The 17,363-nt window shown below is 39.7% G+C and overlaps 2 protein-coding genes across 2 annotated transcripts; one reads left to right on the top strand and one right to left on the bottom strand.

The window, feature by feature from the left end:
• Nucleotides 1-601: 601 nt before the first annotated feature.
• Nucleotides 602-3,203, top strand: LOC131022632 (E3 ubiquitin-protein ligase AIRP2-like). The gene is made up of 5 exons (XM_057952139.1): nt 602-1,195; nt 1,906-2,056; nt 2,143-2,209; nt 2,321-2,555; nt 2,814-3,203. The coding sequence occupies exons 1-5, from the start codon at nt 1,131-1,133 to the stop codon at nt 3,019-3,021; spliced, it is 726 nt and encodes a 241-aa protein (XP_057808122.1). The 5' UTR covers nt 602-1,130; the 3' UTR covers nt 3,022-3,203.
• Nucleotides 3,204-3,693: 490 nt separating this feature from the next.
• On the bottom strand, nt 3,694-6,243 carry LOC131022633 (high mobility group B protein 1). Its single transcript, XM_057952141.1, has 8 exons — nt 6,022-6,243; nt 5,240-5,315; nt 4,996-5,115; nt 4,847-4,904; nt 4,704-4,748; nt 4,331-4,411; nt 4,165-4,242; nt 3,694-3,933 (listed from the first exon to the last, which is right to left on the bottom strand). The coding sequence occupies exons 2-8, from the start codon at nt 5,311-5,313 to the stop codon at nt 3,892-3,894; spliced, it is 498 nt and encodes a 165-aa protein (XP_057808124.1). The 5' UTR covers nt 5,314-5,315; nt 6,022-6,243; the 3' UTR covers nt 3,694-3,891.
• Between the last annotated feature and the right edge of the window lie 11,120 nt (nt 6,244-17,363).

Here is a 17,363-nt window from a genome sequence, read left to right as displayed (position 1 = left end):
ACGAAAAAGTGAATCACTATATTTGTTGTCGTTTAAATATAGATTAATAGTTCTAATATTTCGATGAATAAACTATTTTAAATATTTGAAACATAGTAGGTTATACCTTTCTAATTATTGGTATAAATATAATACTAGTTCGGCTAAAAAATTATCTTGCTATTAAGTATAAAAACAAGTAATAGTATAAATGAAAAACGTTCCTTAACAAAATATACGCACAAGTCCTAGAGGATGATGAGCACTGTTGATATTAAATTTATGTCACTAATTTTTTAAATATTAATTTTTGTTTTAATATTTCATAAATTTTTATTTGAAAAAATTAAATTTACAAATTATATAAAAATTTAAACTCGATTTTATGCATTTTTCTTCTTTATTTTCAAAGAAAAAAAAATAGAAAAATAAATCAAGTTTGATTTTATAATAATTTCTATAATATTTGAAATAAAAATACTAATGTGGACTAACGCTCACGGAATATCTTCGCAAATAGTGAGTATTCTCCTCAATGTATTTTTAGGGATAATAATAATAATATTATTATTTCCTAAAAAAATATTACTCCTATTATTAAGTAGTGGAAGGGTTTGGACTTGGGCCCCTTTTTTTGAGGCAAGCTTTAGATTGCGTTAAATTAGGCAAAACTAACACGGCAGCCCACCTAACACACACACTAATTAATTTTTATTTTTAATAAATAAACTATTTAATCTAAGAAGAGTGCAGTAATTGAAGCGTGCGGTCCAAGCGAAGCTGCCATCACTGTTTCAGTAACCTCTGATGTGTGGTGACTCTCTCTGTGTGTAGTGTGTGCAACTCCCAAAACCCCCTCTGCAAAAACTTTTATCTGAATTTTCAATCTTTTTTTCCTTTTGATTTCCCTTTTTAGGGGATAAGGAATTCCAAGATTTTTATATTCTGTGTTGTGGGTCTTGTTTGTTTTTTAATTTTCTTGAACGCTCTGCGAAAAAGGTGGAGTCTTTTGATAATTTCAGGAGGGTTTAGAGAGAGAGAGAGAGAGAGAGAGAGAGAGAGAGGGTGAAGAAGAGTAGAATATGGGTGAAGAAGAGTAGAATATTTCGGTGGAAATTGGATGGGAGTGAGAGAAAGGAAGTGGGAGGGTGATGAGGAAGTCTTTTAAAGATTCACTCAAAGCGCTTGAAGCTGATATCCAGCATGCCAACACCTTGTAATTTTTTTAATCTTTTTTTTCTTGATGTTTTTGTGGTTGAATTTTTGTTTTTGATTTTTTAGGGATAGATTTTTTTTAGGAAGGTAAAATTATTGTTAGCATCTTTATCTGTTAGAGTTTGTAAAATATCATCAACTCAACTGGGAATTTAGTATTTACCCTAAGAATTTTAGTCGATATATTTTTTTTTATTAGATTTGAATATCTCTATGTGAACTGCTTTCATTCATGAGGTTAAAATATCAAGACTTTGAAGATGATAATTTTGACGAGCTAAAGCAAGTGAAGGAAACTATGTTTCAAGGGCTTTATATGAAGTTTTGACAAGTTTTAGATTTTGCCCTCTTCTTGTGAATTTGGGGTTACATTTGGTACATTTTATGGCATGGCCTAATCCAGCTCATGTTTTAGAGGGGATAAATGATGTTTCTTTTGCCTGGATTAATGCAAAATTCGTCCCTTTCTTGATCTGATGCATTGTATTTAATGTCATTCAAGGACTTCATATGGATTTTTTAGCTAAGTTCTAAAATTTTTGCCTTCTTCTTGTGAATGTGGGGTTACATTTGGCACATTTTAAGTCATGGCCTAATTCAACTCATCTCTTAGAGTAGAGGGAATAAAGGATGTTTTTTTTTTTTGTTGCTGGATTAATGCGAAATTAGTCTCTTTCTTCATCTGATGCATTCTAGTTACTCGGGAAACAGGGCATCAGATTATCCGAGGGCGTATGATGGCGCCTGCCTTCAGATGAGACTATCGTATAGCCCTTGCGCACATATTTTCCTCTTCCTTATTCAATGGACTGATTGTCACCTAGCTGGTGCGCTCGGGCTGATTAGGATCCTTATTTACAAGGTAGCTTTGTTGTTTCATGCATATCGTGTTCATTTGCATCATGGTGATATCAAGAATATTGATATGAGGAGGGTTGATGACTGTAGGCTTATGGTAATGGTAAGACAACCATGTCTATTCATGAAAGGAAAGCTAGTTTGAGGGAGTTCTACGGTGAGTCAATGTAGAGATTCATATTTTACCTCATTTCTTGCTTTGATACGAGTCTTGATCTGCCCTCTCCGTGATTGAGAAGCTTGAACTCTGATAGTTTTGTCGGGACAGGAGTGATATTCCCCTCTTTGCTGCAACTCCACAACGGTATCACTGATGCCGAGGAGAGGAAGCAGAGAGAGCTGTGTGAGACTAAGTACACGAGAAGAGATGAGATGAGCAAGGGAAAATTGTCTGAAATTGAAATCGAGAGGGAGGAGGAATGTGGGATTTGCATGGAGATGAGCACCAAGGTTGTCCTGCCCAGATGCAGTCATTCCTTGTGTATTAAGTGCTACAGGGACTGGTAAGCTAAAGACTAATCTGCTTCGCCTTGATTTTTTTGAAATAATGGACGCGTTTACCTCATATTCATTTACTGCACACAGTCCTTTTGTGTGAGTTTTAGATTATGCTACTATTTAATGAAGAAGAAAAAAAGTAAATTTCATCTATGTTTGCTTTGACATTGTACAGCATGTTGGTATAATGATCTTTGCTTTGTATTGGATGTATGTAAGCATTTCTCGTAAACATAACTGATGGTGTAATGCTTCGTGCTCAGGCGCGCTAAATCTCAGTCGTGTCCGTTCTGTCGGGATAGTCTGAACCGGATGAATTCTGGGGAGCTCTGGATATACACCAGCAACTGTGACATAACTGACTTATCCACCATTGCAAAGGAAAATCTGAAGCGACTGGTCGTGTACATCGAGAAACTGCCCCTCGTCGTTCCAAATCCGATGGTGGTCTCTTATGATCCTCATTCTTGAACAAGGGCTGGGCTCCTTGTTCATCTCTTGTACAGAGTAATATGTCAGGTGATTTTTTTATGTGATTCTATTTATATATATTCTATTCTACATTTGTCATACTGTATATATGGTTTGGCCAGCTTTAGACCATAGAAACAAGCTTGCACGATTGTGTTAATTTCAAATTTCTTCTCATCCGATGCCCAAGTGTAGTCTGATGTTTACATGTATATAGAATTTGCTCCCACTTTTTCTGACAGACTCACAGGGAATATCTAACACTTAAAACATGTATTTTTGTTGAGATTTTTCATGATTGGATCCTAGATCTGTTTTGGTGGAGAAGAATCCAAATGGAAATAGACTCATTAATGTTTTGTATGTATTCTAAGTTTGGCAATCCAATTCTTGTTTTCTGACATGATATCTTATAATGAAAACAACTCTTCAACTTACTAGCCAAACCATTAATTTAAAATGAGGCAGGCTTGATTTGATATAAAAAAATGACAAGTCTATGATAATGTTTGTCGAGTTCATTGTTTAATCAAATCCCATGATCTATCACCATCATCCAGCCAAACAAGTAATTTTACACGTTTTTTCTAATGTTGAGAATAACCAAGGCATACGTTAGATAAATTCCATTCTCGATTAATGTATTTTTTTAATATTATTGAAGTCTAGAGATTTCAGAGAGAGACGAGAGCATAGGGCATTTGACATTAACAATGGTAAAGTGCTCGATAAGGAGCTATGCAATACATAAACTACACATCATGTTTGTCCCATTTTACATAGCAAAATGTAGGGTACAACCATTCTTAAACATACATAGGCCACGATCCTCACAGCATAGATCGTAGCAAGCATTTGACGAGGTACTCTTCAATCGTCATCTTCATCGTCGTCCTCCTCTTCATCCTCCTCCTGCGAAAAGGGTATTCACATCATTAGTCAGATCAGAAACTTTACTAAAATCATATAGTCCAGAAAAAAGGAAAATTATTGTTGCAAATTAGAACTGTGAAAGTTGAAGCAACTCCAACAAATGCCAGAAACATATATGTTGGATAATTTTTTTTTGTTTGGGGGGATGGGAGAACCAAATGCAGCAATACTATTGTATGAAATCAAAATGTTCAAGTATGGTATCCAGACCTGTACGCTCTCCTCATCATCATGAACTTCAGATGCCGACTTCTCGGACCCTTCATCACCCTCATCAGCAGAGCTCTCCTGCAAATCAAATGACACAGACTTTTGAGATACAGCTCATTCTCACGATCAAATTAAGCGTGGGAGCATATAGAAAAGGTTCGTTCACCTGCTTCTTGTTGTAAGCATTCATAAGTTTCTCGTATTCAACCTTCCTCTTTGCAGCTTTAGCTTCATACGGAGCTTTTTCCTGCCAATCAGAAGGCGACATACAGTTTCAGTATTTAAGGGCAGACTATGTTTCTGTAAGTAACCAACATCAACATAAACATATTTGCAAATTGCATCAATATCAGAGCTGTCAAAATCTGTTAGGTTTTTATGCATGACAAAAATGACCATGACTCCTAACTAAACTAAGGTCCAAGTCAAACTACTTGATCCAAGTAAACAGCTTCCAGATAAAGAGAAGTGCGTTGACCGACTTCAGAGAGAAAAAAAGTAAACCATAGGTATATGATGAGATATCGAGTAGCACTTACAGCTTCAGACAAGGATTTCCACCTCTCTCCACCAGCTTTTCCAACCTATAGCATACACACACAGGAAGAACCCAAAATTCATGACTTTCAAATCTATAAACTATAAATCACCATTACTAGTAACAGTAGAATAAAGTCCGTACTGCTGAGACGGCTTTGACATTTGGATTTTCCTTTTTGAAGGTCTTCCGGAATTCCTCACTACGACAATAGAGACAGCAGATTGAACACCAAAGTCATAACAGCATGAAAAAACATCTATTCTAAGATGTGACATATAGGGAGCTCGTACAGGAAGACAAAGAAGGCGCTTGGGGGCCTCTTGGGCTTGTTTGGATCTTTAATGGCCTTCTTTTCCTTCTTACCCTTCCGTGTATCTACCTTTGGGGCAGCCTTCCTCTTCCCTACCCTCCTGAAAGGAATAAACATACATATGGGAATACATATTAATAATATTATCATCCAGTATTGCTTCAGCATAAACTCAAGGAAATTGCAAGATTAACCACACACACACACTAGAAGGATTTATCAACCTATCTTCAGCAGGCTTCAATGCTTCTTTAGTTTCCTTTCTCGTAGCCCCTCTGCTCCTGCTACCAGTCTTCATATCTACAAGTCAAAAAATCATAAATCCGGACATAGTTGCCAAAATGTTATACACATTAAGCTATATAAATGTGTGTATAAAAGCCCTGCAGCAAATAATCATAGAAAAGCAGAATCAAAAGAGCTGGTGACGCCTTCTTTAGGCTTGAGAGAGTAATAGTATTAAACTATGAAGCCAAAAATACTCTTCTCTCTTTCTCACACACACAGACACCACACAGTTTAATCAATCAGTAAAATCATAAACAAGCAACGGTGGATTGCTATTAATTTTTACATATTTAGTAAAACTGTATCCAAAAGCAAATCGAGACAACAAAGTAAAAACAAGCCAATCTCACCCCGAAAAAATAGTTGAATTAAATGAAACCAGCTATATAATTAAATTCAAAACACTAAAATCCACAGCTCATCTCTACCTCCACGACCGTTTCCGAAAAATCAGGAATAAAAATAAGCTCATAACTACGGCCGCCAAAATTATTAACTCAACTACGCAAATCATTATAATTCAACAAAAAATTAAACAGAAAACAGTAAGACTTCAGCAAAATATTCCCGAAAACAGCAAAACACGAGCAATATTATGCAAAAAAATAACACAAAAAAAAACCGCTACAAATTGAAAATCGCAGAGCTAGATTTCAGCAGCTGAATTCATGTGAAAGGTAGAAATTATAAGAGAAATTAACTAAGAAAATAAGCATACCTAGAAGATAACAAGCGATCGGTGATCGGTCAATAGAGAGAAGTGTATCAATGAAAGGAGAGATCAGAGAATATAGTACGACCCCAGCGAGTGGGATAGAACGCTTACTTTAACGGGGTACCGGGCTAGCTGGTAATGAGAGCCACAGATTTAGGGTAAAAAAATCCCGTTTAGTGACAGTAACTAATTCGGCAACGCAGATGATCGAGCCGTTTGGAGGTGGAACCGGGAATAGCCGGTTTGTTTGTGCGCGAAGTTATCGCGTGCTGCAGCGACAGGGGAGCTATAATGTGTCGTTAACCAGGAGACGACACGTGGAGCAAACGGATTTTTGTTTTTTATACTATTTTGTTTTGGGGAGCTCTGGTTTTGGGCCTGTTGGGCTCTCATCCCTTTTGGATGGATACTGATCTTCTGCACGATGATTGAATAAGTAAACATTAGTATTATGTCACAAATTTTGTTAATTGTTATTTGATGTTGAACAATGTTTATATATATATATATATATATATATATAGGGAGAGGTTCAAGAAAGAACCATAAATAAAAGAAAACCGGAGAACCATTTTCAGCCATTCGATCATCAAGATCTACGGTGGATGCATCATCTTGTTGGATGAATGCAGATCCTGGGTTCGAATCCTGAAGGGAGCATTTTTTTTTTAATTTTTTTAGTGCATTAATTTTAACAGCGAATGCATTAATTTTTACAGTGGATGCATTAAATTTGATGGTTCTCCCGTTCTCACAAATAATGTAGTTCTCTCTAGAACCACACCCTATATATATATATATATATATATAATATGATGAACAATGTTTTTCCTATAACGTCAGAACAACTCCTAATGCATGTGAAAAAGTTTCTTCAGTAAAATGTTGTCCAGTGACGGACGCAGAATTTCTATCAAGGGGTGGCAAAAAAAATTATATCAATCGAAACTAAATATATATACAAATTATCTATGAAATTCAATCAATATTCAACTCTTTAGGGCGTTTACTTTGGAGAATTAACCTTGATAGATAAAAATAATAAGGTTAATTCCTTATTTACTTTGATGGATTATAACTTTGGGATATCCCAAGGTCCTTGATTATTTTTATCATTCAAGCAAATTTTGCTTGATTCTTATCCATGGAAAATGTGGGATTGGAGATATCCTACTCTTGAGGATAAAAATAATCAATCATGCATATAATCAATCGTGCAAAGTAAACGCCCCTAAAGAGTTGGTTATGCTTGATAGCGTTGATAAGGCTAAATAGTTAATTTATTTGCTTTTATCTACTTATTTGGTAGATCCTATATGTATTCATTTAGGCCCATTCTTAAAGCAAGCTCGTTCTTATTCTATTATTCCTCTTTAGTTAATATATCCCACCTTCACCCTCTAATATATTCTCTATACTTCAAACGTGCCCTGTATTAACTTTTGGAAGACAAAACTAACCCTCAGCACTACACTCCCTCATTGGTCAACTGTCACACCACCTCCATCACCTTTACCCTAACACCTTCACGACGAGGATTTGTGGATTTTGCTTCAAGACAGAATCAATGACCCAGTCGTCGGATAACTTTTTTTTCATTGAGAATCGGCGAAAGTTCTCTCAAAATCTTGTTCATTTAATAATCTAACGATATTGAGCTTTGATTCGTGAAGAGGGAGAAGTTTCCGTCAGGAAGAAACTATAAGAATAGATATTGATTGCAAAATTTGTAGAAACCTTCAAATTTTAAAACCCATTTCTTGAACCCTTTTGTCTCTTGATCTTTTTTTTTTCTTGATTTTGATGTGTTCTTTGTTGATTTTGTTGGAAGTGTTCAACGATAGTGATGAGGATGAAATTAGGGATTCACATTCTTCTAAAGAAAGTCCAAATAAGATACGTTAAGCTCACCTAATGCCCAAATATAAGCCATACACAACTAAAAATATGTTGTTATATTATTTTGATATTGTTGCAGGTTTAAGATCCACGCTGAACATATTTGAATCAACTATAAATTCAAGTCCACTAGAGCTGGTATTATAATCTGGTAGAGCTACAATGAGAAAGAAGAGGCAGATTAGAGTTATCAGAGGAGAATTCTATATTCATGACCAGAGCTGAAGATTTCAGAGAAGACGAACATTTAAAGATCCAACGCGTGGGAGCTCTGAGATGGCACTGATCTAAGGAGAAAGATAAAAAGCACTCTTTTTGACTGAGAAAAAAGGGTACACCTGATTGTTGTAACCGTCTTGCAGGTTGTCCCCTTAATCTCTTTTACAGTTGCAGAAACGAAGGAAAGTCTGATTGTCGGCCCACGTGGAAGATGCCAAAGAGAAAAAGATGGAGATGTTCCTGATTAGAATGAAGGATGACTATGAAATGACGAAAATGCCCTCCCCGAACTCAGAACTAAATTTACTATTATGCCCCTAGTTGTAATAGCCTATAATAAACTAATTAATTATTAAAGCACATTATCAAATACGTGAATTAGGGCCCAAATAAAATTCATTTCTAAATTTTATAAAAGCCCAAACACTTAAATAATTAAGCTAAGCTTAAATCATTGGGCAAATTAAAAAAATAATACAAGCCCATTTTCAAATGAAATTTGCAGCCCAATTCTTATTAAATCGCAACCCAAATTAACTATTAAATTGGGCCAAGTCTTGAGCCCATAGCTTAAATCGATAAAGTTTAACTAAGGCCCAAAAGAAAATAACAAATAAATACTTCATCCATTCTGTTATTCATAGCTTGTTTTTTTTCACGAGTGTTAAGAAGAGTTAAAATAAATGAATAAATACGATGGCACGCATATTTAAGAAGGTTGCTAATACAACTAATTATTATTTTTTAGGGAAACTAATTAATGTCGACTTTGAATAAAATTCTGACTTTCAATAAAATTGCTCTATTAAAAAATTTGACTTTTAATAAAAATAAAAATAAAATAAAATGTGGAATATTAAAATTCTGAAAGTGGCTCTGGAATAACAAAGCAACAGCCAATTCTTCAAAATTCAACAACCAATGTCGCCGCTCTCAACACCGGCAAGCTGCCGCCGCCTTCGCTTTGCCTCGTTGTCTCCTTCCACCCCCCACACCATCATTCAAACAACCAATAAAGAAATTCAAGATACCATCATTTCTCTTATCTCAACAACCTTTCATTTCCCTCTCTCCACCTCTCAATCTCATATTCAAAGCAGCGGAGCAACGCCACCGCCGCATGAAACTGTCGCTAATTTCTTTAACACACCGCAAGTGTACGGGTGCAATTGTGTACAGTAGCAAGCAATGTCGTATTCCACAGAGACTAATTAATATTAATTCATATCCTAGATTATTATTCTCTATCTGGACAACAAAATTGAAGGTTTGATTTTAAAACTAAGAAATATAAATACTGGAAAACAAATAAATCAAGCTGTAGGGAAGAATCAAGAAGAATTAAATTATCCCAAGGTAAAGGTTTCAACGGATTGAAAATCTCAATAGATTCAATTCAATAATCAAGATAAATTCTCCTAAGACAATCTCAAAGCTAGTCTATACCCACTCCCGTGGCGTACAAACCATTGATTACATGCAAGGCTATTGTCCCCGAATCACACTTCTAACATGCAACTCCTAAAAGTTCCTAAGATTAATGTCCTCACAAATACCAATTCCCTTTAGAATTAAAATATATGTGTTCTATGTTCTCCGTTCACGTAATAATTATCATCTCCCGATATCAAATTAAAATCCAAGATTATGCTAAATTGGTGATCAAACAATTAAGCAAACAACAGGCACAAGAGCATAAAAAGGATAAATAAATCTGATTAATTGAATCAAAACTGTCAAGAATCCAAATATGTTCACTTCCTAAACCTGAGGATAAAATATTACTAGCCACACATAGGCATATATGTGAACTAGCAATGGAAAATCAAGAATAAAAATAAACATTCACAAATAAACTATAGGGCAAAAATGTGAATCTTCAGTTCTTGCTCTTGAAGTTGTAATAGACTGTACTATTACTTGTAATTTTTCTGGGATTTTTCAATACAAAAGAGATTGCGTTGATAGAAATTAAAGAAGATAAGAGGAGAGAGGTAAGATAGGAGATAGGAGATAATTCATTTCTTAGGGTTCTTCATCTCATGCACGTACAATATATATGCTCCCCAAACTAAAGAAAGTGGGCCCAATATTAAAAGGCTAAACAAAACAAATACACTAACTATAATAAAAGATAAAAGGATAGCACCAAGTGATGAGCCCAGGTTTGTGCTCTGTTTATGTGTTTGTTTTAGGTCTAGATCGAGTCTTTTTTTTCTTTTGTTTGTGTTGTATGGTCGCCTGGGAGGGCGTAGTTCAGTGGCAGGACCAGCTTGTGGGCAAGAGGTGCTCCAGGGGTCGAAAGTGCTGTCATCTTTCGTGAAAGAGGTATGCGCCGGAAGCAAAGGGGATTTGGAGGCAAAACCATCCCTTATGCCCATAAGTACCGCACGAGAGCTGGCAGGCAAGAGAAGGAAGACAGGGGAGGAAGACGGAGGCACAACAGGCGGGCGAGGGAGGACTGCAAGTGGGAGTTCGATATGGGCCGAAGGCGGCAGCTATCCAAAAGAGACCGATGAGGCCAAACCACCGCCTTATCCAAAAGGAAACATATCTTCATGAAGATTAGGTCTGAAAAGGGATAAGCATCTCCATGCTTGCATGGATCCGACCGCAACATCATGGGCTGGGCCTTAAGTTGCCCTAATCACTGCTATAAATATCCGAAGAGCTTCTAAAGCCAAGGGTGCTGGAGAACTGTCCTGTTGTGCAGTATTTGTGAAGTTGAAGCTAGCCCGGGCTGTGGGCATAATCCAGTACTTTTCGTTATATGTTTTGCACGACACTTTTGGCCGTAGGTACTTATATTTCCCTTTAAGCAATTTCAATTTCAGTTATGTTTTCCTTTATATCTTTTGCTTGTGTTATTTACTTTATGTTCGGCTAAGTTTTATATTCTGATTTGGGCAAGATGATCTAAGCATGAACACTTAACTCGAGAGGTCTAATTTGGGCATAACAACTGTATGAGCATATTCCCGATACACTAGGTTTGATTCCAAAAAGGTTGAAACAACTTGGTTAATTAATTGATCACTAGTTAACTAGGAAGTTTTGGTCACAAGTAATACTTTGGGCATAAGGGCGAAACGCCATCGACCTCCAAAATAGTACAACGAGTGTTGGAGCCGTGACTGCTGTGAAATATCGGCGTAAGAGTCAAGTGTGTCTATCTAGTTCTTAAAGCATTCTGGGCAAAGCACAACTAGCGATAGGCCATTGCAGAGAGCGTGGATGTTGCCCGGGGTAGTTGATTTCCATTAGCTGACCCTTCTAAGGGATCATAAACTGAAAGGATAGATTGGGCAAGGGGTTTTTGCGTGCGTGACAAGTGACAATAGGGACGCAACAATTCTTATGCCTATAACCACTGGTATGCGAGTATAGTGACTAATCTTTGCACCAATGATCGAGTGTCCAGTTCATGTTTAGTGATTCAAACCCAAGTCAGAATTGTTTTGTTATTTGATTTATCTACCTTTGTATTTCAGTTTAGGTTGGAAACCCCGTTCTGCCCATAACCACGTTTTGGTCAGAACACTGCAGGATACAAAACCCTTTTAGTGACACCCTTGCAGGAGGAGTTACTGCTCAGTTCCCTGTGGATTCGACTCTGGACTTACCACTAGCTAGTCTAGTTGTGGGCACAAGATATTTTATTTGCGCGAAGCTCAAACGACGGCTTCGTCAAATTGGCGCCGTTGCCGGGGAACTGAGAGCGCTAGTAATTTCTTTTGTAATTTTAGTGTGAGTTTTGCCTTGATGTATGTTGCTTCGTCGTACCAGGAGTGCAGGTAACGAAGATCTTTTGTTCAACGCGGAGATTGAGCGACTTGTCCGACTGAACAACAGCAACAGACGCAGGGCAGAACAAGAAGCACGGGCAAGAGAGAGGCAGTTAGAAGCAGAGAGAGAGATGGCAGAAATTTCGGAACCACAGAATGAAAACGCGAACAAGACCCTCCGAGATATGATGTTTCCGAACAACTTGAACCTCCGGCCATCAGCCATAGTACTACCGGAAATCACTGGAAATTGGGAGCTAAAGCATACTCTCATCCAAATTTTGCCCAAGTACAGTGATATGCCCGGAGAGGACCCTCAAATGCATCTCCAAGACTTTGAGATGGCATGTGGAACAGTGCGCACCGCTAGTCAAGCCCTTGGCGAGTACTTCCGACTCCTCACTTTTCCGTTCTCTCTATTAGAATGAGCGAGAGAGTGGTTGTATGATTTGCCCGAAGGAAGCATTCGGACCTGGCAGGAGTTGCAGAGCAAGTTTTTGGAAAAATACTTCCCAGCTGCCCGAATCCAGAATTTGAGGACTCGAATAAGCAACATAAAGATGGGATCGGGAGAAATTCTCTATGAGTACTGGGGAAGATTCAAGCAGATGTTGGCCAAATGCCCACAACACCAAATACCGGATCATGACCTTATTCGGTATTTCGTGGGAGGACTCCGAAGGCAAGATAGGCAATGGTTACACGCTGCATGTGGAGGATCGATCCTAAACAAGTCCGCAGCGGAGGCTTTCAAACTCATAGCCGATATGGTTGAGGAATCGAGAGATGAGGAAGGGACTATAGTCAGAACTACCCCGGTGCAAACCCCTTCTGCCCAAGACGACAAGTTGGATAAACTGTGCAACATGTTCGAGAAATTCATGACGAACCAAGGAACATCCAACCAAGGGACTCCTAACATCATGAAGCCTGTGAAAACATGCCAACTTTGCATGGCAAATTCGCATGCAACCGATGAATGTCCGCAACTTTTCGAAGAGAAAGAGCTTAATACTATTGGGCAACAGCCAGGAGGAAACAATGGTGGGCAACACCAGAAACCCTTTGAGCCTTATAGGAAACAGTTTAACAATCAAGGGTGGAGACAACATGAGAACCTTAGGTACGGCAATAATAACTTTTTGGGGCCAAACCAAGGGCAGACGAGTAATCCACCACAATACTCGCAACAACCTCAACAGGCAAAAGGATCCTCCCTATCAGAGCTTGTGCATCAAATGGCCCAACAACAAGTGAAATTCCAGCAAGAGACCGAGAAGTTCATAATGAAGACGCGAGGAGGAATGCAGAATGTGAACTCTCAACTATCACATCTTGCCCAAGCAGTCGCCAGACTTGAAAGCAAACAGGGGGAACTCCCTTCCCAAGTGGAGGTGAAGAAGGTGAATGCTATGACACTCAGAGAAGGAAAGGAGTTACCCGAGGCTGTCAAAAAGAAAAGCCAAGAAGAGCCAGAGATCAATGAGGAAGTCGGAATGGGATCGACGGATGAGGAAGAAATTTCCCAAGAAAGAGAGGCCAAGCGAAAGTCAACAGGGAAGGGAAAAGAGAAATCAAGCCAGACTGAGCCCATAATCCCTTTCCCAGGCAGAATGGCCAAGGAACAAGAGAAGGAAGAACTAACCGAACTGGTGAAAATCTTCAAAAAGGTGGAGGTCAATATGCCCCTTTTGGTCGCGCTACGTTCTATGCCCAGATGCATGAAATTTCTCAAGGAACTCTGCACTCGGAAGGTCAAATACACTGATGATGCAAAATTTCAAGTGGGGGAGTCCATATCCGCGGTCTTACAAAGGGATATGCCCATAAAATGTGGGGATCCTGGCATGTTCTACATCCCATGTGTAATAGGAACCATGAAGGTGGAGAAGGCAATGCTCGATTTAGGAGCATCCATCAACGTTATGCCCTTATCCATGTACCAGGACCTGGAGATAGGACCACTGAAGCCTACCCGAGTAGTAATCCAATTGGCAGACCGGTCAAATGTCTACCCAGAGGGAATACTGGAAGACGTTTTGGTCAAAGTGGAGGAACTGATCTTTCCAGCGGATTTCTACATTCTCGACATGGGGAAGTCAAAAGCACGGGATCCGGTTATGCTTTTGGGCAGACCATTTCTAAAAACTGCCAGGACTCGCATTGATTGTGATACGGGCAAGCTAACATGTCAATTCGAAGGGGAAACAATGACCTTCGACATATACAATGCCATGAAGCATCCAGCTGATACAGAGATGATGAAAAGTGTTGACATGATCGAGAAGGTTGTTGAGGAGGTTTTTCCCAGAACAGCATTCAAGGAGCCATACGATGCAATAATCCAGAATGGCATAACCGATGAGGACTTGCCAGAGGAATCATTGCAAGAGGCGATGAAGATACTAAATGCATGGAGCGAAGGGGTCAACCACACTGAGGCTCTGAAAATCCCTACCCTGAAGGAGGAAGACCGACTTGTGCCCTCGACTCAAAGGGCACCCAAGCTCGAGCTGAAATCTTTGCCCAAACATCTCAAGTATATCTTTCTAGGCGACAATGACACTTTGCCCGTGATCATCAACTCTGAGTTGACACTCGAGGACGAGAACAAAGTCAAGGAGACGTTAGGGAAGTACAAGGAAGCAATTGGATGGACCCTGGCCGATATTAAGGGCATAAGCCCTACAGTATGCATGCACCGCATATTACTGGAAAAAGACGCAGTTCCAGTCCGGGACCCCCAGAGGAAGCTAAATCCAGCCATGAAGGAAGTTGTGATGAAAGAGATACTCAAACTATTGGACTTGGGCATAATATACCCCGTGTCCGATAGCAGATGGGTAAGCCCAGTACACGTTGTGCCTAAGAAGTCGGGCATACAAGTGGTGGAAAATGAATTTCGGGAATTGATTGCTACAAGATTACAAACCTGCTGGAGGGTGTGTATTGATTACCGCAAACTCAACCAGAAGACAAGGAAGGATCACTTCCCTTTGCCTTTCATCGATGAGATGCTGGAAAGACTTGCGAGAAATCAATATTTTTGCTTTCTGGATGGATACTCGGGGTATATGCAGATTTGGGTTGCAGAGGAGGACCAGGGCAAAACGACCTTCACTTGTCCTTTCGGAACGTTTGCCTATCGAAGGATGCCATTTGGGCTATGCAACGCCCCGAGCACATTCCAAAGATGCATGATGAGCATATTCTCGAACCTCCTTGAGAACTGCATCGAAGTATTCATGGATGATTTCACGGTCTATGGGCAAACCTTCGACTCATGCCTAGCCAATCTAGAGAAGGTACTCAAAAGATGCGTTGACAAGAGCTTGGTGTTGAATTATGAGAAGTGTCACTTTATGGTCAAAGAAGGGATTATACTCGGACATGTGATCTCAGGCAGAGGAATAGAAGTGGACAAAGCAAAGATTGAAATCATAGCCAAGCTACCTTACCCAACGAACATCAAGCAGTTACGAGGATTCCTTGGGCACGCTGGCTTCTACAGGAGGTTTGTCAAGGACTTTGCAAAAATCGCCCAACCCATGACAAGATTGCTATAGAATGAAGTGGAGTGGAATTTTGATGAGGATTGCAAGGAGGCTTTCCAAATTTTGAAGAACAATCTGATCTCCGCACCCATAATACAACCCCCTGACTGGGGGATGCCTTTTGAGGTGATGTGCGACGCCAGTGGATATGCCATAGGGGCAGTTCTTGGGCAAAAACGGGGAAAGGAAAGTCACGTCATCTACTATGCCTCAAAGACACTGAATGGAGCCCAAATCAATTATTCCACAACTGAGAAGGAGATGTTGGCAGTGGTGTTCGCTTTTGAAAAATTCAAGTCTTACCTACTTGGGGGGAAGACCACAGTCTACACCGATCATGCGGCCCTGAAGTACCTTTTGGCCAAAAAGGAGTCCAAGCCCAGGTTGATCCGATGGGTCCTACTTCTACAAGAATTCGATGTAGAAATAAAGGACAAGGCTGGAGCACAGAACCAAGTGGCCGATCATCTAAGCAGGATCGTAAGGAAGGAAGAGGGGGAACCAATCAAAGAGATGTTCCCGGATGAACAGCTGTTCTATGCCCAAGGAAGAAGGGAATACCCATGGTATGCAGACTTATGCAATTACCTATGTCCTGGATATGTGCCACCTGGATACACTTATGCCCAGAAGAAGAAGTTGGCCAAGGATAGCAGGGAATACATTTGGGACGAACCGTATATGTGGAAACAATGCGGGGACCAAGTGTTACGGAGATGTATCCCACAAGAAGAGCAAGGAATCATCCTACAATTCTGTCATTCAAAGGAGTGTGGGGGACATTTTGGGCATAAGAGGACTGCAGCCAAAGTTTTGGAATGTGGATTTTATTGGCCGACAATTTTTAAGGACAGCTACACGATCTGCAAGAACTGCCCACAATGCCAACGAGAAGGGAACATAACCAGGAGGAATGAAATGCCCATGATGCCTATTATGCCTGTGGAGATATTTGACATTTGGGGGATGGACTTCATGGGACCCCTTCCCAGTTCGAGAGGAAACTTGTACATCCTACTTTTGGTAGATTATGTCTCCAAGTGGGTGGAGGCAAAAGCATCTCCAACAAATGACTCAAAGGTAGTGGTGAATTTTTTGAAGACTAACATTTTTTGCAGGTTTGGTGTGCCTAGAGCAATCATCAGCGACCAAGGATCTCACTTCTGCAATTTTTTGGTCGAGAACCTGTTCAAAAAATATGGTGTCCAACATCGGGTCTCAACAGCCTACCACCCACAAGCCAATGGACAGGCCGAACTCTCAAATCGCATCATCAAAACGATTTTGCGAAAGACCGTTGGCCCTACAGGGAAGGACTGGAGTCTTAAGTTGGAAGATGTCTTGTGGGCATATCGCACTGCATACAAAACTCCATTCGGGATGTCACCATATCGAATGGTGTATGGCAAGAGGTGCCATTTACCGGTGGAGTTGGAGCACAAGGCCTTCTGAGCAGTGAACAAAGTGAATTATGACTGGGATAAGGCAGGGCAAGCAAGGAAACTAGAGATCCAGGAGCTCGAAGAAAACAGAAGAGAGGCATACGACAATGCTGTTCTCTACAAGTAAAGGATGAAGAAAAGCCACGATGCCTTGATCACAAACAAGCAATTCAACTTTGGGCAAAAGGTTCTCCTGTACCAAACACGGTTCAAATTTGCACAAGGCAAGCTGAGTACCAAATGGACCGACCCATTTGAAGTGCAAACCCAATTCCCGAATGGGGCCGTCGAGATCAAGAATCCAAAGTCTGGAGGAGTATTCAAGGTGAATGGACAAAGGTTGAAAGCCTATTATGGGCATAAACCCAACGCTGGGGAAGAACTGGATCTCGACCCAGCCACAAACACCCTGGGTTGATCGAAAGGTATCACGTCATGCTCGGGAC

The sequence above is a fragment of the Salvia miltiorrhiza genome, chromosome 4 (genome assembly GCF_028751815.1).
Source record: "Salvia miltiorrhiza cultivar Shanhuang (shh) chromosome 4, IMPLAD_Smil_shh, whole genome shotgun sequence".
Lineage (NCBI taxonomy): Eukaryota > Viridiplantae > Streptophyta > Magnoliopsida > Lamiales > Lamiaceae > Salvia > Salvia miltiorrhiza.
The sequence above is the reverse complement of the archived record's forward strand: the minus strand, read 5'-3'. Positions and strand labels throughout refer to the sequence as shown.